At 45.6% G+C, this 25,494-nt stretch overlaps 1 protein-coding gene and 1 pseudogene across 1 annotated transcript in view; one reads left to right on the top strand and one right to left on the bottom strand.

Moving 5' to 3' along the window:
• The window catches only part of LOC124012206 (collagen alpha-1(V) chain-like), a 49,445-nt gene extending 32,319 nt beyond the window's left edge, over nt 1-17,126 (top strand). Inside the window, exons 27-65 of the mRNA XM_046325683.1 lie at nt 117-170; nt 272-316; nt 1,049-1,102; nt 1,342-1,449; nt 1,579-1,632; nt 1,733-1,786; nt 1,948-1,992; nt 2,212-2,265; nt 2,488-2,532; nt 2,647-2,700; nt 2,817-2,870; nt 3,102-3,155; nt 3,280-3,477; nt 3,602-3,655; nt 3,773-3,907; nt 4,075-4,281; nt 4,413-4,466; nt 4,605-4,658; nt 4,786-4,893; nt 5,005-5,058; nt 5,202-5,255; nt 5,492-5,545; nt 5,650-5,703; nt 5,812-5,919; nt 6,022-6,075; nt 6,285-6,338; nt 6,993-7,046; nt 7,206-7,259; nt 7,512-7,619; nt 7,954-8,007; nt 8,189-8,350; nt 9,755-9,808; nt 10,062-10,097; nt 10,754-10,807; nt 12,500-12,785; nt 13,054-13,166; nt 13,275-13,343; nt 13,613-13,849; nt 14,316-17,126. Of these exons, the coding sequence (XP_046181639.1) occupies nt 117-170; nt 272-316; nt 1,049-1,102; nt 1,342-1,449; nt 1,579-1,632; nt 1,733-1,786; nt 1,948-1,992; nt 2,212-2,265; nt 2,488-2,532; nt 2,647-2,700; nt 2,817-2,870; nt 3,102-3,155; nt 3,280-3,477; nt 3,602-3,655; nt 3,773-3,907; nt 4,075-4,281; nt 4,413-4,466; nt 4,605-4,658; nt 4,786-4,893; nt 5,005-5,058; nt 5,202-5,255; nt 5,492-5,545; nt 5,650-5,703; nt 5,812-5,919; nt 6,022-6,075; nt 6,285-6,338; nt 6,993-7,046; nt 7,206-7,259; nt 7,512-7,619; nt 7,954-8,007; nt 8,189-8,350; nt 9,755-9,808; nt 10,062-10,097; nt 10,754-10,807; nt 12,500-12,785; nt 13,054-13,166; nt 13,275-13,343; nt 13,613-13,849; nt 14,316-14,462 (3,345 nt within the window). The 3' untranslated portion in view covers nt 14,463-17,126. The remainder of the gene's footprint in view (nt 1-116; nt 171-271; nt 317-1,048; nt 1,103-1,341; nt 1,450-1,578; nt 1,633-1,732; nt 1,787-1,947; nt 1,993-2,211; nt 2,266-2,487; nt 2,533-2,646; nt 2,701-2,816; nt 2,871-3,101; nt 3,156-3,279; nt 3,478-3,601; nt 3,656-3,772; nt 3,908-4,074; nt 4,282-4,412; nt 4,467-4,604; nt 4,659-4,785; nt 4,894-5,004; nt 5,059-5,201; nt 5,256-5,491; nt 5,546-5,649; nt 5,704-5,811; nt 5,920-6,021; nt 6,076-6,284; nt 6,339-6,992; nt 7,047-7,205; nt 7,260-7,511; nt 7,620-7,953; nt 8,008-8,188; nt 8,351-9,754; nt 9,809-10,061; nt 10,098-10,753; nt 10,808-12,499; nt 12,786-13,053; nt 13,167-13,274; nt 13,344-13,612; nt 13,850-14,315) is intronic.
• A 34-nt stretch (nt 17,127-17,160) lies between these two features.
• LOC124012009 lies at nt 17,161-24,364 on the bottom strand (annotated as a pseudogene).
• Between the last annotated feature and the right edge of the window lie 1,130 nt (nt 24,365-25,494).

The raw sequence follows: 25,494 nt of genomic DNA, 5'->3' as shown, positions 1-25,494 counted from the left end.
GTAGTCTACTTCCCCACCGCGTCATATGCAAGATGGCCGCCTAATTGTTGTGTCTTACACTTTTGTGTCTTGTGTGAGGTAGTGCACCATTAACCCTCTCTTCTATCTTTATACAGGGCCCCAACGGTCCTCAGGGAACATTAGGCTATCCTGGCCCTCGTGGCATTAAGGTGAGATTAGTGCTGTGGCTAAAAATCGTCGTTCAATGTTATTCATTTGTGACGATAATACCTGATTAATGACTGACCTCCTAATCGTGTTGTAATTGCAGGGAACTCAAGGTATCCGTGGACTGAAGGGTCACAAAGGAGAGAAGGTAGGTGACCTCATCCAATGTATCACTGATTGACAAATAGTATATGTGACAATAAAACATCCTATTTTATTTTGGTAGTTTTGATTAGGATCCCCGTTAGCTGTTTGCAAAAGCAGCAGCTACTCTTCCTGGGGTCCAACGCACAACATGTAATACAGCACATGAATAGACAACAACAGCTCAAGGACAGGACTACATCGATTAAGAGTCAAAGAAGTAGCCTTACTTTGAGAACTGATGCCGGGGTGTTAAAAGTGGTGTACAGTGTTGGTCTTGTGTCGAGATGACAGCAATGCCGTGGGTTAACACCTCTTAAACATTTATGGTAGAATTTGGGTTGGACTGATGGACATACCTTTAGACATGTTGTAAAGTTATGTCTCTCAGCCCACAAACGTTTATTTTGTGAACAACAAAGTCGTTGTCGTTTTAGATGTCAGCCCCAGTACTTTTAGTTTCGGACCACTAGGGGGCGTACTGGGAAAGACTTTCAGACAGCAAAGCCACACAGGTGTCAAGTTATTTGTCTCTCTCGCTGACCTTAACATGAGAAGACATTGATACTGCTTTTAGTACTTTTCATATGATTCCACAAACATTTCCATCATTCTTTATGTTGTAAGAGTTCACAGAAAGACTTTATTTGAATTTGTGTATTTTAGTCGCCACATGAAACACTTGATTGACCATAAATATAAAGCCTTTTAGTTTAACCACAGTTGTCTTTTTTAGGGAGAAGATGGCTTCCCTGGAATCAAAGGAGACTTTGGTGTCAAGGGGGAGAGAGTAAGTTTCATTTAGTTTATTAAATGATTCCTCTAAATAATTGTATTCAAGTATTATGTCTTGTTTTACAAGGTCATGTTAAATGTTGCACAGTTATTAGGCATGTTGTTTTAAAATCTTGTGGTTATTTTTATACAATTGAATTTCAATTTTAGGTTCATGGATTGATTTGCCCTTAATTGATGCGCATGCGTTTTCTATACCAGTGTTGATTGTTTCCATGTGTGTCCTGCTGACAGGGAGAGGGTGGAGTGCCCGGTCCCAGGGGAGAGGACGGTCCTGAGGGGCCAAAGGGCCGCGTTGGCCCCCCTGGCGAGCTTGGACCCATCGGCCTGGTCGGAGAGAAGGTGAGAGGAAGGGTTCATATTCCCTAGAACAGACGTTGGTTTATCTCATAACACATCTACCTGGTTGGCTAGTTTTTGTCATTTTGATTGGTTCGTCATAGGGTCATTGACGACTGTATCTGATTGCAGGGTAAACTTGGTGTCCCTGGACTTCCTGGCTATCCTGGAAGACTTGGACCTAAGGTAACGTCAACCCTGGTTTCCTTCTAACAATTACACGTTAGCTTATTAAAGGGACTGACAATATGGAAGCTGGGTTAACCAATGCTTCATGTGTTTTCAGGGCTCCCTCGGTTTCCCAGGATTCCCTGGGACCAACGGCGAGAAAGGAACACGGGTAAGGTTGCTAACGACGGGAATTAAAACTCTGCTCCGCTGTCAAGTCAAATTGTCACGCTATGTACTGCGCGTGACGTAATCCGTGTATAACGCCAACTGCGCCGGAGTTGACGCTGATGTTGCCTGTGTGTCTGTCTCACGGAGTCTGTGTTTCTTCAGGGTCTGATTGGAAAGCTGGGACCCAGAGGACAAAGAGGACCAACGGTACAGTTCTACTCTACTCCACTCAATTCCACTTATCTTTAACACGGTTGATTATCAAAGTCTCTCTTTATAGCTCATCCACCACTGATTTCACCAGGGCTCGTGTTGGACAACAACAGTTTGGTTAGTTTACGGAGATGAACCAACTAGAAGTGGATCAGAACCACTCAACCAAATGCCCATATTATTCCTAATTGATTCTCCAACACTCTCCAATAGGGCCCCAGAGGTCAGAGAGGACCGAGAGGATCTACTGGCAAACCAGGAGCCAAAGTAAGACAATATCTTTAATACAATATCGATAGTACAATATCTATAATACAAAATCAACAATACATCCATCACAGACAATTGTGACAAAGGAGATTTATGGAGGTTAATGCTCAACAGCACTGTCAGTTCACCTACAGGCCACCATGTCATAATAAGACTGTAATATTGGTTAGCTGCATCGATGGTAATAATTCTGAGCTTCTATCGCTTTCTTTTTACTAGGGTACATCAGGAAGTGACGGCCCATCTGGTCCACCAGGAGAGAGGGTAGGTTGTCTGAGCTATCATTTATTTGTTTACTGGTAGACACTTTGTCGTGCCACTATAGCATACCTGTTGTTGTGACACTTATACCTGTCCTCCTCCCATTGTATCTTTCAGGGATTGCCCGGACCTCAAGGAGCAAACGGTTTCCCGGGGCCAAAGGGACCTCCCGTAAGGCTATTATATCCACTCTGTATAGCTAGATTCATTTCAGATGTATTTTTATTAGTAGAGTTTGAAACTGTAAGTACCTTCTTTCCCTTAATCCTTTTCTATTTCCTACCCAGGGACCACCAGGGAAGGATGGACTGCCCGGACACCCTGGACAGAGAGGAGAAGTTGTAAGTCTGTTTCCTTGTCTGGAACATGTGGCCATGTGGGGTACAAGCTATCAGGAATATATGGATCTCATAAACAGTGCCATGTCTTTTGCTACGTTGTGTTCTTTTAAATAAAAAAGTTGATCTACCGTTACTTCCTCACACGATAAACACGTTTACCGACGCTGATTGCATTAGGGGTTACGCAAGGCTCTATTCAAGGCCCAATTCATTTTGTTCTCTCTTCCACAGGGATTCCAAGGAAAGACTGGGCCACCCGGGCCTCCAGGTGTTGTTGGACCTCAAGTAAGATTAATGCAACATTTCTTTATTAACATTGTCCAGTGTCCAATGTATGGATTAGATCCAATGTATGGATTTACCTACACCATTCACTTTCCATCTTCATTACTCCTCTTCATTGTCCCAGGGTCCCTCAGGAGAGACTGGCCCCCTGGGCGAGCGCGGTCACCCCGGGCCTCCAGGACCACCAGGCGAGCAAGGACTCTCCGGACCCTCTGGCAAGGAGGGAACTAAAGGAGACCCTGGTCCCCAAGGCGGCCCCGGCAAAGATGGACCCTCAGGACTGAGAGGCTTCCCCGGAGAGAGAGGAATGCCTGGCACCCCGGTTAGCAGTCTGACCAATACACTTTCTGTGTCTGATAACCTATTCTCTATGTCCCAGGGTGAGATGTCATATTGTATATAGATTGCACATTTAGTGTTTTAACATGTTCCTGTCTGCTTTTTAGGGAGGCGGCGGACTGAAAGGAAGCGAAGGCCCAGCAGGACCTCCCGGAACAGCTGTACGTCTGACAATAATTACATCTGAAATGACTCATTGTGAAATAATGTCATGTACAGTACTTGTTGACTTCCACATCGCCTTGGCTTTAATCACGTCTGTAATCATACCTGTGCAGGGATCCCCAGGCGAGAGAGGGCAGGGAGGCAGTGGAGGCCCCATCGGACCCCCAGGAAGACCTGTGATGTCAGACCGAGTCATTGTACAGAGCTGTGATGGGGCCTCAGAGCAGGACCATCAGCTGTGGAGAGAAGTACAGGCTGTGATGTGCCAGAGCTGTGATGTACTTTTACAAAACATATCCAATGTACAGAGCTGTGATGTCAGACCGAGTCATTGTACAGAGCTGTGATGTCAGACCGAGTCATTGTACAGAGCTGTGATGTCAGACCGAGTCATTGTACAGAGCTGTGATGTCAGACCGAGTCATTGTACAGAGCTGTGATGTCAGACCGAGTCATTGTTCTTCTCTATTCTCTATGTCTTATATGTTCTCTCCCCCACCACCTTCCCTCTCAGGGGGAGAAAGGTCCGATCGGCCCGGCCGGTCGTGACGGTGTCCAGGGCCCAGTGGGTCTGCCAGGTGCTGCCGGATCCATCGGAGTTCCAGGAGAGGATGGAGACAAGGCCAGTAACCACCATGATATCTCCATCACATATTCTAAATACTGGGTTTACCACGTGAGACGATATCACAATGCTCATTTCAAACCTCTCGTAAACAAAAGCTTTTGTGGTGGATTTTTTGGGGATTACAGGGTGAGGTTGGAGAGCACGGCCAGAAGGGAGCGAAGGGCGGCAAAGGAGAGCATGTGAGAGACATTACCGCCATTCTTTTACTGTCTGTTCCTTATCTCTATTGTGTCTGAACAACATACTGTACGCATGATTGTCTCTGCTAAAGTACAGTGACACCATTTGCTCACAATGAGACACTTGTGTGTCAACAGGGTCCTCCCGGTCCACCAGGGCCAATGGGTCCACTCGGTCAGCCCGGCACTGCTGTAAGTAGAGACTCCATCAACAGACAGTGTGTTATCAATATTGCATCGGACACATAGGAATTCATAGCATGGTGCCCCTCGGAGGTGTTGCCTTCAATATTCCCCTCTCTCTGTCTCCATTGTTCAGGGAGCTGATGGAGAACTAGGAGCCAGAGGTCAGCAGGGGCCATTTGGGGCCAAGGGAGATGAAGGATCGAGAGGATTCCCAGGGGCCCCAGGTCCCATTGGACTGCAGGTATGATGACGGATTTCTGTTGTGACAACCTGATTTGAACCACATTACGATAGTCTTGTGATTGTGACTCAATAGGTCAATGGCATCTTTAACCGTGAATGTATCTTGTAGGGATTGCCAGGCCCATCAGGAGAGAAGGGAGAGACGGGAGATGTCGGACCAATGGTGAGTGCCGACGACAAATTGGAGCAACCCAACAGATGATTGGATCTCATCATTATTAAGCCAATCGTAATAGTTCAGGAAGAGGTATTGCTAGCATGAATCACACTAGGATATTTCTCATCTCGTCCTATCCATCTCTTTAGGGTCCACCTGGCCCCCCAGGACCCCGTGGCCCTGCTGGTTCAAGCGGCGCTGACGTGAGTACCAATCTTCTCTCAAAACCTTCCAGAAGTTTCTCCTCACCGTAGAATAATCATATTGAATGATTTCATTGTAATGGAGTTTTTATGCTACTGGTGATATTATGAAGTCATCCCACATGAAGACCTAGTCTCCCTGTTGATTTGAAGTCATATATGTTACTATGGGTATGACTCTTGTTGTTTTGACATTATTGATGCAATTATGTTTATTTTTTATTTTTTTAATTCAGGGTCCTCAAGGTCCTCCTGGTGGTGTGGGTAACCCTGGAAACCTGGGAGATAAGGTAAACGTAAATTCACATGAACTTGATTGAAATCCCCCGTTGTAATCGTCAGAATATGCGTTTGTGTGTACACGTTCTGAGAACTGAAAACGTTGTGTTGACAGGGAGAGCCTGGCGAAGCCGGACCACCTGGAATCGGAGGAGAGCCAGGAAAGAAGGTGAGACATAGATCTTTTGGTTCTACTGTATTGTCCCGTACGCACGTATTGTGTTTCTATACATGGATGCATTGCACTGGGAGTGACAGTGTTGTTGTCCAATGGCAGGGCCCACGTGGAGAACACGGAGACAAGGGAGAGGCGGGACAACCTGGTACTTCTGGCCCTGCTGGTGGAAGAGGAGGCCCTGGAGACGACGGACCCAAGGGAAACCCTGTACGTCTAATATACTCAACAGATAAATCTAGTAATACAACTTGTACTGACCACACTAGATGTTTCGGTGTCTGACGTTGTGCCATTGTGTCTCTCTCCTAGGGCCCTGTTGGTTTCCCAGGCGACCCCGGGCCCCCTGGTGAACTCGGCCCCAGAGTGAGTATCTAAAAACGCTCGTCACGCACGTTTCATTTGATCTTTTTCGTTGTGGTGAGACAGATATTCCAATTACTGTGTTCGTAGCGTTTCATACCGCTGGTGTATCTATGAATGAGTGTCTTGTTCTATCAACAAACCCCAGGAAGTATCTACTTTTAACACCGTCGTAGCAATGGCCACATCTCTGATAACTCTGTCTTCTTTAGGGTCAGGACGGAGCAAAGGGAGAGAGAGGAGAGGACGGTGAACAAGGACAAGCTGTAGGTGGCCTCGTACTCCAGCGTCTATTTCATTTCCTTCCTTTGCTGTTGCTATAGTTACGACATGGGCTCTTCTCCAGGACTCTCCTTCACCAAGTGCTTTGATGAATTTGATGTTACTGGGTCATACATTGTCTGTTCAACGATCGCTCCTGTGCGAAATGGCTCCCTGCAGCAATTCAAGAGTAGTGCTTGTAATGTCGAGCACATCCTCAGAGTTTAGGGGACATTGTGGCCATAAGCATGCAAATCCACAAATCTAAACCACCTCAGTTCAAGCCAGAGATAAGTGCATTTTCCATCTTGAATCACCTGTTGAAACATAAGATGGGACTGCGAGGTTAAAGTTCATGTCCTCCCTGGCAGATCGCCCTTAAGGCCCGTCGAGAATGTAGATTATTATGCAACTTCAAAAAAACAGCTACCCAAATCAAATCAAATCAAATCAAATTTATTTATATAGCCCTTCGTACATCAGCTGATATCTCAAAGTGCTGTACAGAAACCCCAAACAGCAAACAATGCAGGTGTAAAAGCACGGTGGCTAGGAAAAACTCCCTAGAAAGGAGGGTGTATATTTAGGTTCAGTTCTTTATAGTTAATATTGACCCCTTGCAGGTCACTGAAGTGTTCTAATCATGCTCTCTGCTGCAGGGATCTCCTGGACCCACTGGTGAGAACGGGCCTCCTGGAGGACCAGGAAAGAGGGTAAGGTCGTTCACCCGCACCTGGCCACACCGCAACTATCATCCACAGTCATATCTGTTGGTTTTCAATGTATTATGTTTGATAGATGCTACAGGTGGCCTATAACCAATCATAGAAACGTCATGACGTTGATAATATTACACATCGCTTCTTTCCCAGGGTCTTGCTGGAACGAGAGGACCAGAGGGACGACAGGGAGAGAAGGGAACTAAGGTAAGAGTTCAAAGGTCATCCATCGTTCAGTGTGTTGGCACTGGCAGTTAACCCTGTGGATCGTTATCTATCGTAGTGATAGTGAGTCACAGGCCATGCCAGACAGACCTGAAACCAAATGTACATAGCTCTCTCTGCTGTCAATCATTTTCCAAATATATTAATTTGCTCCGCTCACAACACACATTGGGGATTTGGAATATTGGAGTTTATTAATGTCTGATGGGTTTTTTTTCTCTCTGTTTTTTCCAGGGAGATCCAGGTGCCAACGGACCTCCAGGAAAGACAGGCCCCGTCGGACCTCAGGGTCAACCAGGAAAACCAGGAACTGAGGGTCTGAGAGGACTCCCTGGATCAGTGGTGAGGGAGATGAGCCCACTCTTCCATGGACAGACTGGGCTATTCAGTCTGTGGTTCAGTCTACTGCTCTAGAGTCTGTCTGTCTGTCTCTGTTTGTCTGTCTGCCAGTCTGTCTACCAGTCTGTCTACCAGTCTGTCTGTCTACCAGTCTGTCTACCAGTCTGTCTGCCAGTCTGTCTGTCAGTCTGTCTGCCAGACTGTGAGCCAGTCTGTCTGCCAGACTGCTCTATAGGGCTTAATTTAGGCTCCTCGCTACTTCCAATGAGCTTAACCCCAGTGTAACAGAGCTGTTTGATGTGTTTGTCACTAACTTGCTTCTGATGATCTCTTCAAGGGCGAGCAGGGTTCTCCGGGCCTTTCCGGCCAGAAGGGACCTCCCGGACCGCTGGTGAGATAAGACACTGATATGTACATTAATATATCTATAATAGATTGTATCGTCCACACTGTGTTGATCTATTGACATACAGGGCTATATTGATGCTTCAAGTGAATATACTCACATCCTTACTCTTTAAAGCTGCAGTACAATCTCACTCTCCCTCTCTCTCTCTCTCTCTCTCTCCAAGGGACCGCCAGGTTTGCCAGGACTGCGCGGCGAGGGTGGTGACAAGGGAGAGAAGGGACACTCGGGTCTGATTGGTCTGATTGGGCCCACCGGAGAGCAGGGAGAGAAGGGAGACAGGGGACTGCCAGGGCCACAGGGGACACACGGATCCAAGGGAGAGACTGTGAGTGACACCCGTCTCTCCTCAGCTGACATTATAGAGCTTTGAAAGAAAGGTCGCTGGTTCGAATCCTGAGCTGACTAGGTCCAAAATCTGTCGATGTGGCCTTGAGCAAGGCACTTAGGCATTGTAAATAAGAATTTGTTCTTAACTGACTTGCCTAGTTAAATAACGGTTAAGTAAAATAAATAAATAAAAATGTGGTAAGGGTAGGCAACAACACATCTGCCATGCTGATTCTCAACACGGGGGCCCCTCAGGAGTGCGTGCTCAGTCCCCTCCTGTACTCCCTGTTCACCCACGACTGCGTGGCCAGGCACGACTCCAACACCATTAAGTTTGCTGATGATACAACAGTGGTAGGCCTGATCACCGACAATGATGAGACAGCCTATAGGGAGGAGGTCAGAGACTGCCAGGACAACAACCTCCCCCTCAATGTGAGCAAGACAAAGGAGATGATCTGGGACTACAGGAAAAGGAGGGCCGAACAGGCCCCCATTAACATTGACAGGGCTGTAGTGGAGTGGGTCAAATGTTTAAATGTTCCTTGGTGTCCACATCATCAACAAACTATCATGGTCCAAACACACCAAGACAGTCGTGAAGAGGGCATGACAAAGCCTATTCCCCCTCAGGAGACTGAAAATATTTGACATGGGTCCCCAGATCCTCAAAAAGTTCTACAGCTGCACCATCGAGAGCAACCTGACCTGTTGCATCACCGCCTGGTGTGGCAACTGCTCGGCATCCGACTGTAATGCGCTACAGGGGTTATTGCGTATGGCCTAGTACATCTCTGGGGCCAAGCCTCCTGCCATCCAGGACCTATATACCAGGCGGTGTCAGAGGAAGGATAAAAAAATATCAAAATATCTCTGCTACTGCACGGCATGCGGTACCAGAGCGCCAAGTCTAGGTCCAAAATGCTCCTTAACAGCTTCTACGCCCAAGCCATAAGACTGCTGAACAATGAATCAAATGGCCACCCAGACGATTTACATTGACCCCCACCCCACTTTGTTTTTACACTGCTGCTACTCGCTGTTATTATGAATGCATAGTCACTTTACCCCTAGCCTACCTGTACAAATTACCTCAACTAACCAGTACCGCCGCACATTTACTCGGTACCGGTACCCCCTGCATATAGCCTCCTTATTGTTATGTAATTATGTAATTATATTATGTTACTTGTTTTATTTTACTTTTAGTTTATTTAGTCAATATTTTCTTAACTATATTTCTTGATCTGCATTGTTGGTTAAGGGCTTGTAAGTAAGCATTTCACGGTAAAGTTCGGCTCAATTGACAAACAAAATTGGATTTGATTTGTATTCTATGTCAGTCACCCTTCAACAACAGTTCAATGCTGATGAATTTGTTGTGTGCTGACTGTGTTTTTAGGGTGTTTCTGGAGGCACTGGGCCCATCGGTCCTGGTGGCCCTGCTGGTATGCCCGTGAGTACAGGTTCTACATCCTGGTTCTTTCATCAGTATATCATGTAACATCCTCTATCAACACTGTGGTATTCTCAAAACAGAACCTGTAACATAGAAAGATGTCAGCATTTATGTATCCATGCCTTTTACACTTTACATAACTCTGTTGTCACTAGTAGTTACATTCTCCTTTTTTCAATGGTTTTATAACAATGGTAATACTTATCTTCTATTGAATGATAATCATTAATTTCCTGTTCCTCTTCCACAGGGTCCTGAAGGTGTGAAGGGAGCTAAGGGTGCTACAGTGAGTAGAACCCCTTCCTCAAACACTCTTTGTAGTGTACTATCTGCTTCAATATTATAATGCTTATTGAGTCCCGTGTGCAGTGTATTGAGTCCCATGTGCAGTGTATTGAGTCCCCGTGTACAGTGTATTGAGTCCCGTGTGCAGTGTATTGAGTCCCCGTGTGCAGTGTATTGAGTCCCGTGTGCAGTGTATTGAGTCCCGTGTGCAGTGTATTGAGTTCCGTGTGCAGTGTATTGAGTCCCGTGTGCAGTGTATTGAGTTCCGTGTGCAGTGTATTGAGTCCCGTGTGCAGTGTATTGAGTTCCGTGTGCAGTGTATTGAGTCCCGTGTGCAGTGTATTGAGTCCAGTGTGCAGTGTATTGAGTCCCCGTGTGCCGTGTATTGAGTCCCGTGTGCAGTATATTGAGTCCCTGTGTGCCGTGTATTGAGTCCCTGTGTGCCGTGTATTGAGTCCCATGTGCAGTGTATTGAGTCCCTGTGTGCCGTGTATTGAGTCCCATGTGCCATGTATTGAGTCCCGTGTGCAGTGTATTGAGTTCCGTGTGCAGTGTATTGAGTTCTGTGTGCAGTGTATTGAGTCCCGTGTGCAGTGTATTGAGTTCCGTGTGCAGTGTATTGTTTAATCTCTAATGCCTCCTGTCTCTGTGTTCCAGGGAGGAGCTGGTCCCAAGGGAGAGAAGGGTGTCTCAGGACCCCCCGGGCCTCCAGTGAGTACCCATCCTTTGCGTAATCGGTTTATTCCATGAAACCAATTAAATACTTGGATTTTACACCCACTTTTCAGTTTTGTCCAGTCTAGATCTATGTGCAGTTGCTTACATCATTTTAGAGCATAACATCTATCTGCATTCGGAAAGTTTTCAGACCTCGTGACTTTTTCCACATTTTGTTACGTTACAGCCTTCTTCTAAAATGGATTCAATTGTTTTTTTTCCCCTCATCAATTTACACACAATACACCATCATGACAAAATAAAATAAAATATATCACATTTACATAAGTATTCTGACCCTTTACTCAGTACTTTGTTGAAGTACCTTTGGCAGCGATTACAGCCTCGAGTCTTCTTGGGTATGATGCTACAAGCTTGGCACACCTGTATTTGGGGAGTTTCTCCCATTCTTCTCCGCAGATCCTCTCAAGCTCTGTCAGGTTGGATGGGGAGTGTTGCTGCACAGCTGTTTTCAGGTCTCTCCAGAGATCTTTGATCGGATTCTGGCTCTGGCTGGGCCACTCAAGGATATTCAGAGACTTGTCCCCAAGTCAGTCCTGCGTTGTCTTGGCTGTGTGTTTAGGTTTGTTGTCCTGTTGGAAGGTGAACCTTCACCCCAGTCTGAGGCCCTGAGCGCTCTGAAACAGGTTTTTATCAAGGATCTCTCTGTACTTTGCTCCATTCATCTTTCCCTCAATCCGGACTGGTCTTCCAGTCCCTGCCACTGAAAAACATCCCCACAGTATGATGCTGCCACCACCATGGTTCGCTGTAGGGATGGTGCCAGGTTTCCTCCAGACATGACGCTTGGCATTCAGGCCAAAGAGTTCAATCTTGGTTTCATCCGACCAGAGAATCTTGTTTCTCATGGTCTGAGAGTCCTGTAAGTGCCTTTTGGCAAACTCAAAACAGGTTGTTGCGTGCCTTTTACTGAGGAGTGACTTCAGTCTGGCCATTCTACCATAAAGGCCTGATTGGTTGAGTGCTGCAGAGATGGTTGTCCTTCTGGAAGGTTCTCCCATATCTACAGAGGAACTCTGGAGCTCTGTCAGATTGACCATCGGGTTCTTGGTCACCTCCCTGACGAAGGCCCTTCTCCCCCGATTGCTCAGTTTGGCCGGGCTGCCAGTTCTGGGAAGAGTCTTGGTGGTTCAAAACCTCTTCCAATTAAGAATGATGGAGGCCACTGTGTTCTTGGGGAGCTTCAATGCTGCAGAAATGCTTTGGTACCCTTCCCCAGATCTGTGCCTCAACACAATCCTGTCTCGGAGCTCGACGGACAATTATTTCGACCTCATGGCTTGGTATATGCTCTGACATGTACCTGAGCTCAATGTTGAGTCTCATAGCAAAGGGCCTGAATACTTATGCAAATAAGGTATTTCTGTTTTTTTATATTTTTTTTATACATTTACAAACATTTCTACAAACCTGTTTCTGCTTTGTCAATGTGGTTTATTGTGTGTAGATTGATGGGGGGGGATGATTTAAGCCATTTTAGAATAAGGCTGTAACGCAACAAAATGTGTAAAAAGTCAAGGGATCTGAATACTTTCTGAATGCACTGTACGTGTATTCAAAGTTTTCAGTTCAAACATAAATAAGTTAATTGTTTCATAAACCTATAAATCTCATTAATCATTATCAACCAATAATAATCTTTCTCTGTGATCCTCCTCCAATCAGGGTCCTCCAGGCGAAGTCATCCAGCCGATGCCCATCCAAATCTCCAAGAAGTCCAAGCGCTCCATCGACGCCAGCCGGATGCTGTCTGAGACAGACGCAGAGTCGGCTGCAGCCGACGCCACCGGCACAGAGTTCCTGACAGGCAGTGAGGGCATGGAGGAGATCTTCGGCTCACTGAACTCGCTGCGACAGGAGATTGAGACCATGCGCTTCCCTCTGGGCACCAAGGACAGCCCCGCACGCACCTGCCAGGACCTCAAACTCAGCCAGCCAGAGCTCAAGGACGGTACGACGCTTTTAGGCGTAAAACTATTCAAAAAAAAATGTGTCAATTCTGACTTTGCACAGGGATTTTTTTTAGAGACAGAGGAACTCTTAAAGACATTTTTTGAGGTTCACTTTTAACTAAAGCCCGGGCTGGGTTTCTACTAAGCTAATATACACAATTGTTTTAAAAATCTATCTGCAATATTAAAGCTCATCAACCCTAAAAAAAAGCATTTGAATTTCTTGGTGTTTAAATCGTGCCTTATCTCTCTGCTCCCCCCTTGTAGGAGAGTACTGGATCGACCCCAACCAGGGTTGCTCTCGCGACTCTCTCAAGGTGTTCTGCAACTTCACCGCTGGTGGGGAGACGTGTCTGTACCCCAGCAAGAGCGTGGACACGGTGAGAAGAGAGACTGAGCTCATCAGTCAATAATGTACACACTAACTCTACCCTGAAGGAGCTGTGTTTAAACATCTACACATCTCATTGTCTCTATTTCTCTCCTAGGTAAAGCTCAACTCTTGGACCACGGAGAAACCGGGCTCCTGGTACAGTGAGTTTGCAACTGGCAGCAAGGTTAGTATGGGTTCATCACACCACCGTGCAGAATCCCAGGGGGACATTCATTATGGTCCATATGTGTGCAATGTTTGGTTATCAACAAATGCGTGAAGATAAAGGTCAATCAGAAAAATGATCAATGCATTATCATAACGCTCCGTCGATAAGGAAAATGTTTATTATAATGTCAGGTGGTCATATCCAACTCTCTGCTTATAATAGAGTTCACTTCTACCAGCTTCGTCAGAGTTTATATCTCATGGGATATCTTATTTCCCCCCCAGCTTTCGTACGTGGACTCGAATGGCGAGCCGATCGGCGTGGTCCAGTTGGGCTTCCTGCGGTTGCTGAGTGTCCAGGCCCGCCAGAATTTCACCTATCACTGCCACCGCTCCGTGGCCTGGGCCGACCGCACTGCCAATAACGGCCACAAGAGGGCGCTGCACTTCCAGGGCGCCAACGATGAGGACCTCAGCTACGAGACCAGCCCATATATCAAGGCCCTGGTCGACGGCTGCTCTGTGAGTCTTATTGAATTGGTTTATTTAAACAGCGTGGTCCACTCAGTAACAATTGGCAGTGTTTTTCAGGGAGTCATGGGAACCAAAAGTAATCTCTCTAGCTTACTCACCTCTCTGTGCACGGTCATTCAAGTTATGGATGTGTACCTCGAGTATCTAAAAAAAAAACTAAAGAAACCTGAGATTTTATAGGGTGTCTGGGGGTATACCCCCACTTATTTTATTTTTTTAAAGGAACATTTGTCAGATTTCTCTAAATGTTGCTCTATTTTCAGCCTGATGTAGGCTAATTTAATATTTTTCATCTCAGCAGTCAATAAGAACAAATGCCCATTCAAAAAAGTATTACAATGGAACTGTATGTTTTCCATTACACACAATAAAAGTGAAGTATCAAATCCTAGGCAGATACCCTTGCATCAGATGTAGTGATCTCACCTGTCTCTCTGTTTCTGTCTGTCTGCAGTATCGTAAGGGCTTCGACAGGACAGTGGTGGAGGTGAACACGCCCCAGGTGGAGCAGCTTCCTCTGCGGGACCTCAAGATCACAGACTTTGGGGAGAGCAACCAGAAATTTGGCTTTGAAGTGGGACCTGTCTGTTTCCTGGGCTAACACACCGTACAGAGAAATGAGAAACACATATAGAATATACACTTACAATGATGCACACACACTCTGTCACACACACACTCATGCACTTAACACAAACATTGACACATTTGCATAGACATGGCAATATACAGTACATGCCCAGTAATTTGTACATTTATTTCAGGATATCAAACACACACACACACACACACACACACACACAGTTGTGAAACGGACATGCACTCACTCAAGTGTATGCCCAGGGGAAAACATCTCCCAAATAGACAACAAGAAAAAAAAGTAGAACGCAAACATTCTCGCGAAGAGGAGACCAAAGATCGATTGCAAGAATGAGAGATGGCGTTCAGACCGTCAACAGAATTAAAAACAGTGTTCTTTTCCAACGAACAGCTGGGTCAAAGACCCGTCTTCTCCTTCCGTACACGCCAGAGCCACCTGTCGCGGACCCCCCCTTTCACTCCTCTCTCCTTCCCGCTGTCTCTCTACCGAGTTGTCTCAGCCACTCTACCTCTCTGCTTCGCCCTCACCACACACTTGTACCTCTCCTGCATCCAAGCCCCACCCCATCCTACATCTCATTTTCTGCCTCGCCACATTAAAGGGAAACCAACGAAGGAACGGGAGTTCCACGAAGGCCTGACGGTTCAGAGACGACCAGGAAAGTCTACTGTACGTCCATGTTGTCTAGCTAAGTGACTTTTCTCCATCTCCACCAGTGAAATTCTATACCAAACAAACCAACTATACCAGCCTAACATCAGTTACACTAAAGCAGGTCAAATATAATGCAGGCGGATGAGTCTAAACTTTACGGTGCTTTGTGGAGATGGAGTGGAAGCAGATCTGTGACATCTCTAGCTTTACCGCGGCTCTAACCTTAAGGTGTGACTATGAACAGCCTTTTACTCAATACTGTAGTAATATAGTCCTAACAGCAACGTACTGTCTCTGAGCTGCATGGCTGTTTATTTTGGGGCCAATAATGTTGCATGCAATGGGACGGAAGGGTGTCTATGCCTTCTCCAAGGACCAATGAATCAAAAGCCATGAACCTTGTAAATTGTACTGAACTGTGACGTGTGGAACATTTCTTTGTAATCAATGTTACAACTGTCATAGACAGTCCAGAACTGTAGTTCCTAGACAAGCGAATGGGCCAGAATGCCATCAAACCAGTCTAGTACTTACAGGTCTGGAATTTCATTGCTGTTTCATGTAGAACACAGGGTTACATTACAGGATTTGTGACATTCCGTCTCTTTTCAAGCAGGGAAGGTATCAGGGTTAAATATGTATATGAGCTGAATAGATGACGACCCAACGTTCTCTCTTACAGCGGTGAATAAATGCTTGCTTTCAAAAAACTGTGGCACGGTGCTAATTATACCAAAGCGTTAATATATTCAGCGTGAATAATTCAAGTTTGACTCCATCACAGCCGCACGATGTCGTCACCAGTTCTACTGGAAATGTGCAATCGAATCCATTTGTACAGACATAGTGATATTCTATTGTATTTATTGAAAACTAAACAGGGTGCTTCAAACAACGACAAAAACCAAATATGACAGTCGAATGTGGTATTTCATTTTGTATTTATTTCCTGTAGTTCTCACTTGGCGGTCTTAAAACAATTAAATACATATTAAACTATCACTAAACCGAGTTATCTGTGCACACCCCCCTTTGGTCTATGAATGTCAACAGTTCTGGTGGGGGGGGGGGGGGCACGTGGCCATATCTCATTGTAACCATTTAGCATTCATCGACTGTACTGTGCTGTTATGATTGCTTCTACTGTAATGATTAAATGGTGACTCTCCATTGCGGGTTGCCACTGCTTGGCTGAGCTGTGCTGCAGGAGTATGGCGAGGGCGACAGACACCAGGATTCTGCGGTTGTGAGAATACAGCGGGCAGGGGACAGCTAGCGGGAGGGATGGAAGATTCTAGCAACCACGTGGGCAAATATTACAAAGATTTTGTTTCGAAGTGATGTACTGTGGCTATGGGGTTGTATATCATTATGGGTATTTTGGTTTGTGTGTTTTGGTTCGTTTTTCTTTTGACATTGCAGAGAAGGGGGGGGGGGGGTTGACAAACTAAAACCTGAGGTGATTCGCGAGATAAAATTACATTGATTGTTTTTTGTTGTTGTTAAAGACAAACAAATATTTCAACAAAATATGGTGCTGAAAAGACAAAAAGTATTATTTTATAATGTAAGTAATTTTTACATGTTTTGTTTCTGTAATATATCATCTTTTTAAAAATAGCTTCTTGACTCCCTTGTGTTTTTTTCCTCGTCCCTCCGTTTCATCCTCTCTCAACTGGCTGGTGTTACATGTTACCCAGAGCTACACAATAACTAGTCATGATTTTATTTCTCTTCATTCAGTCAGCTGAATATAACCACATCATTCACAATCTCCAGTGAACTGACCACCAGAATCAGTCAGATCCCAACCTTATTTCCACTATATCACCTCATCAGCCCCCCCCTCTCTTTTCCCCTCTACTGTCCAGTGCTCAGTGTTGTTTTCCTTCTCTGTTTACTGTTAGTTTTTGTTTTGCTTTAGTTTCACTGTTTCGTTGTTCTTGGCTTGTTGTTTTCTGTTCAACGTCTCCAATTAAACCACATGCCAACGCATTTTCTCTGTGTTCACACTGTATTCGTGTGTCTTTGTACGTGTGGCGTCGGTCTTTCCTGTTTTCAAACATTAAATCCAACCGTGTTAGTAATGACTGGTATAAGTTTCACTCGCAAAATTATAGTAACCGCACATATATGTAGAGGGTTAAGAGGCGTAACTCGGTTAAATTGGGAGAGCACTCAACTCTTGTCTCGTGAACTCTCGCCACAACAGGTTTCAATTTATTGCACAATCACATTTACACTAAGATATTGACTTGATTTACAAAACAAGATTGATCCCCAATCGGTTGTATTATCACACGCGAAGGCAGTGTGAACGTTGAATACATATACAATTACTGGACCCTAAATGGGATCTTCATGAGGATGACGGAAAGTTGTCTCAGCCAATGAAAAGGCTTCTGAAGATGAGAAGAAGAAGAAGGGGAAAAAAATGTGTTAACAGGACAGCGGCGGGTAGCTTAAAAGGCATTTCCTGTTAAACATGAACCATTATAATGTATTGCAGGTGGGTCCATTACCTGGCCCTCCAAATACACCTCCGCTGTCTTCAACCAGGATCTCAGCGACCACTGCCTCATTGCCTGTATCCGCTACGGTGCCGCAGTCAAACGACCACCCCTCATCACTGTCAAACGCTCCCTAAAACACTTCTGTGAGCAGGCCTTTCTAATCGACCTGGCCCGGGTATCCTGGAAGGACATTGACCTCATCCCGTCAGTTGAGGATGCCTGGTCATTCTTTAAGAGTAACTTCCTCACCATTTTAGATAAGCATGCTCCGTTCAAAAAATGCAGAACTAAGAACAGATACAGCCCTTGGTTCACTCCAGACCTGACTGCCCTCGACCAGCACAAAAACATCCTGTGGCGGACTGCAATAGCATCAAACAGTCCCCGCGATATGCAACTGTTCAGGGAAGTCAGGAACCAATACACACAGTCAGTCAGGAAAGCTAAGGCCAGCTTCTTCAGGCAGAAGTTTGCATCCTGTAGCTCCAACTCCAAAAAGTTCTGGGACACTGAAGTCCATGGAGAACAAGAGCACCTCCTCCCAGCTGCCCACTGCACTGAGGCTAGGGAACACGGTCACTACCGACAAATCCATGATTATCGAAAACTTCAACAAGCATTTCTCAACGGCTGGCCATGCCTTCCGCCTGGCTACTCCTACCTCGGCCAACAGCTCCGGCCCCCCCGCAGCTCCTCGCCCAAGCCTCTCCAGGTTCTCCTTTACCCAAATCCAGATAGCAGATGTTCTGAAAGAGCTGCAAAACCTGGACCCGTATAAATCAGCTGGGCTTGACAATCTGGACCCTCTATTTCTGAAACTATCCGCCGCCATTGTCGCAACCCCTATTACCAGCCTGTTCAACCTCTCTTTCATATCGTCTGAGATCCCCAAGGACTGGAAAGCTGCCGCAGTCATCCCCCTCTTCAAAGGGGGAGACACCCTGGACCCAAACTGTTACAGACCTATATCCATCCTGCCCTGCCTATCTAAGGTCTTCGAAAGCCAAGTCAACAAACAGGTCACTGACCATCTCAAATCCCACCGTACCTTCTCCGCTATGCAATCTGGTTTCCGAGCCGGTCACGGGTGCACCTCAGCCACACTCAAGGTACTAACGACATCATAACCGCCATCGATAAAAGACAGTACTGTGCAGCCGTCTTCATCGACCTTGCCAAGGCTTTCGACTCTGTCAATCACCATATTCTTATCGGCAGACTCAGTAGCCTCGGTTTTTCGGATGACTGCCTTGCCTGGTTCACCAATTACTTTGCAGACAGAATTCAGTGTGTCAAATCGGAGGGCATGTTGTCCGGTCCTCTGGCAGTCTCTATGGGGGTGCCACAGGGTTCAATTCTCGGGCCGACTCTTTTCTCTGTATATATCAATGATGTTGCTCTTGCTGCGGGCGATTCCCTGATCCACCTCTACGCAGACGACACTATTGTATACACTTTCGGCCCGTCATTGGACACTGTGCTACCTAACCTCCAATCGAGCTTCAATGCCATACAACACTCCTTCCGTGGCCTCCAACTGCTCTTAAACGCTAGTAAAACCAAATGAATGCTTTTCAACCGATCGCTGCCTGCACCCGCATGCCCGACTAGAATCACCACACTGGATGGTTCCGACCTTGAATATGTGGACACCTATAAGTACCTAGGTGTCTGGCTAGACTGCAAACTCTCCTTCCAGACCCATATCAAACATCTCCAATCGAAAATCAAATCAAGAATCGGCTTTCTATTCCGCAACAAAGCCTCCTTCACTCACGCTGCCAAGCTTACCCTAGTAAAACTGACTATCCTACCGATCCTCGACTTCGGCGACGTCATCTACAAAATTGCTTCCAACACTCTACTCAGCAAACTGGATGCAGTTTATCACAGTGCCATCCGTTTTGTCACTAAAGCACCTTATACTACCCACCACTGCGACTTGTATGCTCTAGTTGGCTGGCCCTCGCTACATATTCGTCGCCAGACCCACTGGCTTCAGGTCATCTACATGGCCATGCTAGGCAAAGCTCCTCCTTATCTCAGCTCACTGGTCACGATGGCAACACCCATCCGTAGCACGCGCTCCAGCAGGTGTATCTCATTGATCATCCCTAAAGCCAACACCTCATTCGGCCGCCTTTCGTTCCAGTACTCTGCTGCCTGTGACTGGAACGAATTGCAAAAATCGCTGAAGTTGGAGACTTATCTCCCTCACCAACTTCAAACATCAGCTAGCTGAGCAGCTAACTGATCGCTGCAGCTGTACATAATCTATTGGTAAATAGCACACCCATTTTCACCTACCTCATCCCCACAGTTTTTATTTATTTACTTTTCTGCTCTTTTGCACACCAATATCTCTACCTGTACATGATCATTTATCACTCCAGTGTTAATCTGCAATATTGTAATTATTCGCCTACCTCATGCCTTTTGCACACATTGTATATAGACTCCCCTTTTTTCTCTGTGTTATTGACTTGTTAATTGTTTACTCCATGTGTAACTCTGTGTTGTCTGTTCACACTGCTATGCTTTATCTTGGCCAGGTCGCAGTTGCAAATGAGAACCTGTTCTCAACTAGCCTACCTGGTTAAATAAAGGTGAAATAAAAAAAATAAAAAAACCTGCTACTTCAACACTGGTTCCAGTGATGTAGCCAGAGTCCTCTACTGGGAATGTGTGTTAGGATCCATCAGCTTCCTCTCTACACAGAGAGGGAGAAGGGTTAGGTCTTACAGCTTGACTATAGAAAGGTACAGAATTCAGCATTGGTGGTGTGATCTATAGCATAGAGGGTTGTGTATACAGTATTCCTACCTGCAGGCTCTCCCATCCTCCCCAGGGGCACCATGGACGTAAGCTGCAGACACAAAACAAAACACAGCAAGTTAAATACACACTTCTATACAACAACAAAAAAACAGTTCAGGGGGTTACTTTCTATAGCTGATATAAGAAAAGGAGAACTCAGTCGTAGCTGACTGATTCATTTCTCAGGCACTTGATCAGTCATGGGTGTGGTTATGAACCCTGGTAAACAGTTACACCGGCTCCCAAATCTGGAGAAAGAGAGAAGTTATAGATCATATCCACCCTGGACCCAGTTCCCCAAACACATCCCATACTTCTATCCACCCTGGGCCCGTCTCCCCAAACACATCCAATACTTCAATCCACCCTGGACCCGTCTCCCCAAACACATCCCATACTTCTATCCACCCTGGGCCCGTCTCCCCAAACACATCCCATACTTCTATCCACCATGGATCCGTCTCCCCAAACACATCCCATACTTCTATCCACCCTGGGCCCGTCTCCCCAAACACATCCCATACTTCTATCCACCCTGGGCCCGTCTCCCCAAACACATCCCATACTTCTATCCACCATGGATCCGTCTCCCCAAACACATCCCATACTTCTATCCACCATGGATCCGTCTCCCCAAACACATCCCATACTTCTATCCACCATGGATCCGTCTCCCCAAACACATCCCATACTTCTATCCACCCTGGGCCCGTCTCCCCAAACACATCCCATACTTCTATCCACCCTGGGCCCGTCTCCCCAAACACATCCCATACTTCTATCCACCCTGGGCCCGTCTCCCCAAACACATCCCATACTTCTATCCACCCTGGGCCCGTCTCCCCAAACACATCCCATACTTCTATCCACCCTAGGCCCGTCTCCCCAAACACATCCCATACTTCAATCCACCCTGGACCCAGTTCCCCAAACACACCTTAAAGACTAAGTTCATTAGAACCCTCATAGGAGCATCGTTAAATCTCCGAGCCGTTTCCCAAAACAATCGCCACTGAAGTTGCCCTCTAAAACACTTGTTGGTTGTTGGATACTTTCTTTGCCCCCTTCTGAGTCACTTTTAACACAGAGGATCTCCGCTAAACACACAATCAAGCGGCTTATTTTGTCTCTCTGTGATCGCCAACAACTTCAGAACGGAGTTGGCTACAAATACAGCGTTGCCAATGTCTTTGCAATTGTTACAAACAAGCAACGGATAAAAGAAGCTTCAAATGAAAACCGAGATGACGGATTAAAAAACAACATACAGTAGTAGGATTAAATGCTACACAGGCCTATATATTTTAATCAATTGAGTTCTATATTGCTAATTGTAGGCTTCGCTGTCTATAATTTCATGATGGTTACAACATGTGCGCAATGCTGTGCCAAATCTGTGATTAAGTTATTATCGTGTAAGCATTGCAATAAACCACCTCAATATTTTCAGCCATATAGGTGATAATGTATCTCTAGGAGCTGATCCATCGTCAGTATTGTGGACTAATTCTAAGGTTAAGGTAAGATTTGAATGGAGAAAGCTGATCCGAGAGCAGCGCTGCCTTTCTTCCATCCTATCAGATGGGCACATGCTCCAACAAAGTACTTAGCAAACTTGATTTCTGCCTGGTGTTTCATCGCTATCGGGAAAACAGGCTCTGCTCACTCCAGAATGTTTATAGCCTATTTAGCTTCTCTCTGTTGGTGAATGGGTCAATTTTGGGGTGTTGAAATCAAATGCAGGGTTGTGTTCAGTAGGCACAACACAGAAGACAACTGCCCAAAAAGGGTAAGTAGCATCTCAAATTAATATGAAATGCACATTTTTGTTTCTGTTTCAAAACATTTTGTTACGGTTTCCCCTAATGAACACAACCAAGGTGTGCCTCACCTGTTCAGCTAGTTGGCTGCAGTTCTGGTCAGTCCCTCCACAACTGCTTTGGAAGCCTGTATAGAACAGGCAAGTAGTTCGCCTGTTCAATATTGCCCACCTGGTAACAGGCAGAAACACAAAGAGACAATTAAAGAATGTCAGGAATGAATGTAAGTCTGTTGAAAACTAATGGCCTATGACTGGAGGGCCAATAGTTAAAATGTCAGACTTACCCACAATGCTGCCCACAGCAATGATGGAGCGTTTAGGAGCTCCACTGGCAACCAGAGCCTTTCCAACAGCCTTAGTCAGGAGAAATGTAGCCTGGGAGATGGGGGGGAAAGATAGAAAGATTTGTAGAATACGAGGGTAAGAAAAACTATTTTAACTCTCCGATTTCAGGTGTATCAACATAAGTGTCACTGAACCTAAAGAGAGTATTTCTGTCTAAAATAAATACCATTTGTGAGGAAAAACTCATTCTGATTGGCTGGGCCTGGGTCCCCAGTGGGTGTGCCTATGCCCTCCCAGGCCCATCCATGGCCGCACCCCTGCCCAGTCAATCATGGGAAATCCATAGATTAGGCCCTAATGAATTTATTTCAATCGACTGATTTCCTTCTATGAAATGGAACTCTTTGAAATGATTGCATGTTGTGTTTATATTTGTGTTCGGTATCAATAGATTCAGGACAATAAGAACAAAGGGTCATACCTTTAGATGACTTGGGTAACCTTGTCAAAGTCCTCGTCCTCCATTTTCAGGGAGAAATCATCCTGAGTGACACCTGCAGCGTTCACACATACTGAGGGAGGCTGAAAGTACTGACACTGCATTCAGATTCCTTATGGCATTCAGTGACTCACTCACACAAAATGCCTCTTCCGATTCAGGCAATCTCTAACTTCTCGGTCGTGTCGCTAAAGAACTGAGTGGAGTGCTTCAGGTCAAGTATCCAAAAACGTTACATGACTGACTCATTGTCCCAGTAGGAGACGCCAGCATAGGGTTTAGGATAAGGACTCTACATTACACTAGTACACCCACTGAATTAGTCTGTGTGTCTGCACATATGTTAATCACATGTATTCTTGTGAGTAGCTTCTCTACACTCTCCCTTGATTGAAACATCCACAGCAGCAGCGATGTGGTCCTGCCCTTTGTGGCCATGGTTCAGGATGCCCAGGGCTGATTGGCTGACTCCTCTCTGATTGATGTCTGCGACCACCACTGTGGCACCCTCAGAGGTAAATTGCTGGCATACGGCTTAGCCAATCCCACGGCCCCCTCCTGGAGACAATGAGTAGTGCAGAAATGTAGGAGGCAATCTGCTGTAGCTCACTGCAGGCAAAGAGGGCTCTATGCAACTAACTTGGAAAATATGTCAATTAGGTCTATAACAACGGGGCTGACGCATTCTTTCTAGCTTGCTTCATGTCACCTGAGTGAAAGTTCTTGTAGGGTAAAATTGTTGTCTTCACCTTTGACCCAATGAGAGGGACACCGCTGTCTCATCTGGTAAAGGTGAAGACAACTGCATTTCTTGTCCAATTAAAATTGCCTACTATAAAGAAAACGAGTGTGTATGTTAAAGTTAACTTAAACGGGATATTGTCATTAAGGTTTCATTAGCCGTCTAAATCAGTTTGCTATGTGGCTCTTGAATTACCACAGGACAGGAAAAAAAACATTTTCAAAGCAAACATGTTCACAAATGTCTGCAAGACGATAAACTGTAACAGTGATGTCGCATAGTTGAAACAATGTTATAATGTTGCAATGTTACAAAGAACGTTCGCTACATTCTTGCACTGCAGCGAAATAAAACGATTGATGCCCAACAACTAACGTTAGCCCAAGGTTTAGCTAGAACAACTACAAGATAGTGCGCCTAGATAAGCACATATACCCTACAGAGAACTGCAGTTATATTTACCTACTTTGCATATGTATTAAGTTGCATATAAAGGCCGACGAGGCGTGAAAGACGACACTAACCCGTGATAACTGTCAACCTTGATATGAGCCGTGTTGTGGCCGGCATGAAGATTGAGTCGTTCTCTCTTGATCCAGGAGAGGGAGCCACAGGACAGGTTTTTGTTCGCGATCATTTCTGTGACTCCTCTTCTTCTTCTGTTGGTTTTATGGCGAACTACAACCGAAAAAGGTCTATTTTTTCCGCCACTAACTGGATGGGTTGAAAAACAAGGTAAAAAGAAAACCCATTAATCCACCCAAATAAAAATAGTACACTGACAAATCCAAACCAAATCTCCATATCTCCCTTCTCAAGCTCTCGGGCCTCAGAGGGTGGTACTGCTTGTGACAATACTCCATGCAACTCCTCCACCGAGAAATCTTTCTGTGCCAGGAACCGCTCTGCCACATCTACAATGATACATACATTTTCCTGGACATCCTATCCACCTTGGCAGTTTCAATAATCACCTTCTTAACCTTTTAAATACCTTGGTCCTGCTGGTGAAAGGAAACCCCTGCAGCCTGCAGTGAAGGCCTATCCACAACCATATTACTCTTCAAGTGCACCATTCAAACCCTCAACCCTTTTAACAGCTGCTGCATATGAAATGCTCTGGACAGCACCGACTTTCACCACCTCATTCTCTTTCACCACCTCATTCTCTTCCACCACCTCATTCTCTTTCACCACCTCATTCTCTTTCACCACCTCATTCTCTTTCACCACCTCATTCTCTTTCACCACCTCATTCTCTTCCACCACCTCATTCTCTTTCACCACCTCATTCTCTTTCACCACCTCATTCTCTTTCACCACCTCATTCTCTTTCACCACCTCATTCTCTTTTACCACCTCATTCTCTTTCACCACCTCATTCTCTTTCACCACCTCATTCTCTTTCACCACCTCATTCTCTTTCACCACCTCATTCTCTTTTACCCTTGTTGGGCATTCTAAAGACGTGGCTTCATGGTTCCCACCACAATTGCAACATGTCACATTTTCATAATAATATAATAATATATGCCATTTAGCAGACGCTTTTATCCAAAGCGACTTACAGTCATGTGTGCATACATTCTACGTATGGGTGGTCCCGGGGATCGAACCCACTACCCTGGCGTTACAAGCGCCATGCTCTACCAACTGAGCTACATGAGCTTTTCCACAACTTGGACATCTTGTCTTCTCCA

This window comes from Oncorhynchus gorbuscha, linkage group LG24, assembly GCF_021184085.1.
Source record: "Oncorhynchus gorbuscha isolate QuinsamMale2020 ecotype Even-year linkage group LG24, OgorEven_v1.0, whole genome shotgun sequence".
In the NCBI taxonomy this organism is placed as follows: Eukaryota; Metazoa; Chordata; class Actinopteri; order Salmoniformes; family Salmonidae; genus Oncorhynchus; species Oncorhynchus gorbuscha.
The sequence above is the reverse complement of the archived record's forward strand: the minus strand, read 5'-3'. Positions and strand labels throughout refer to the sequence as shown.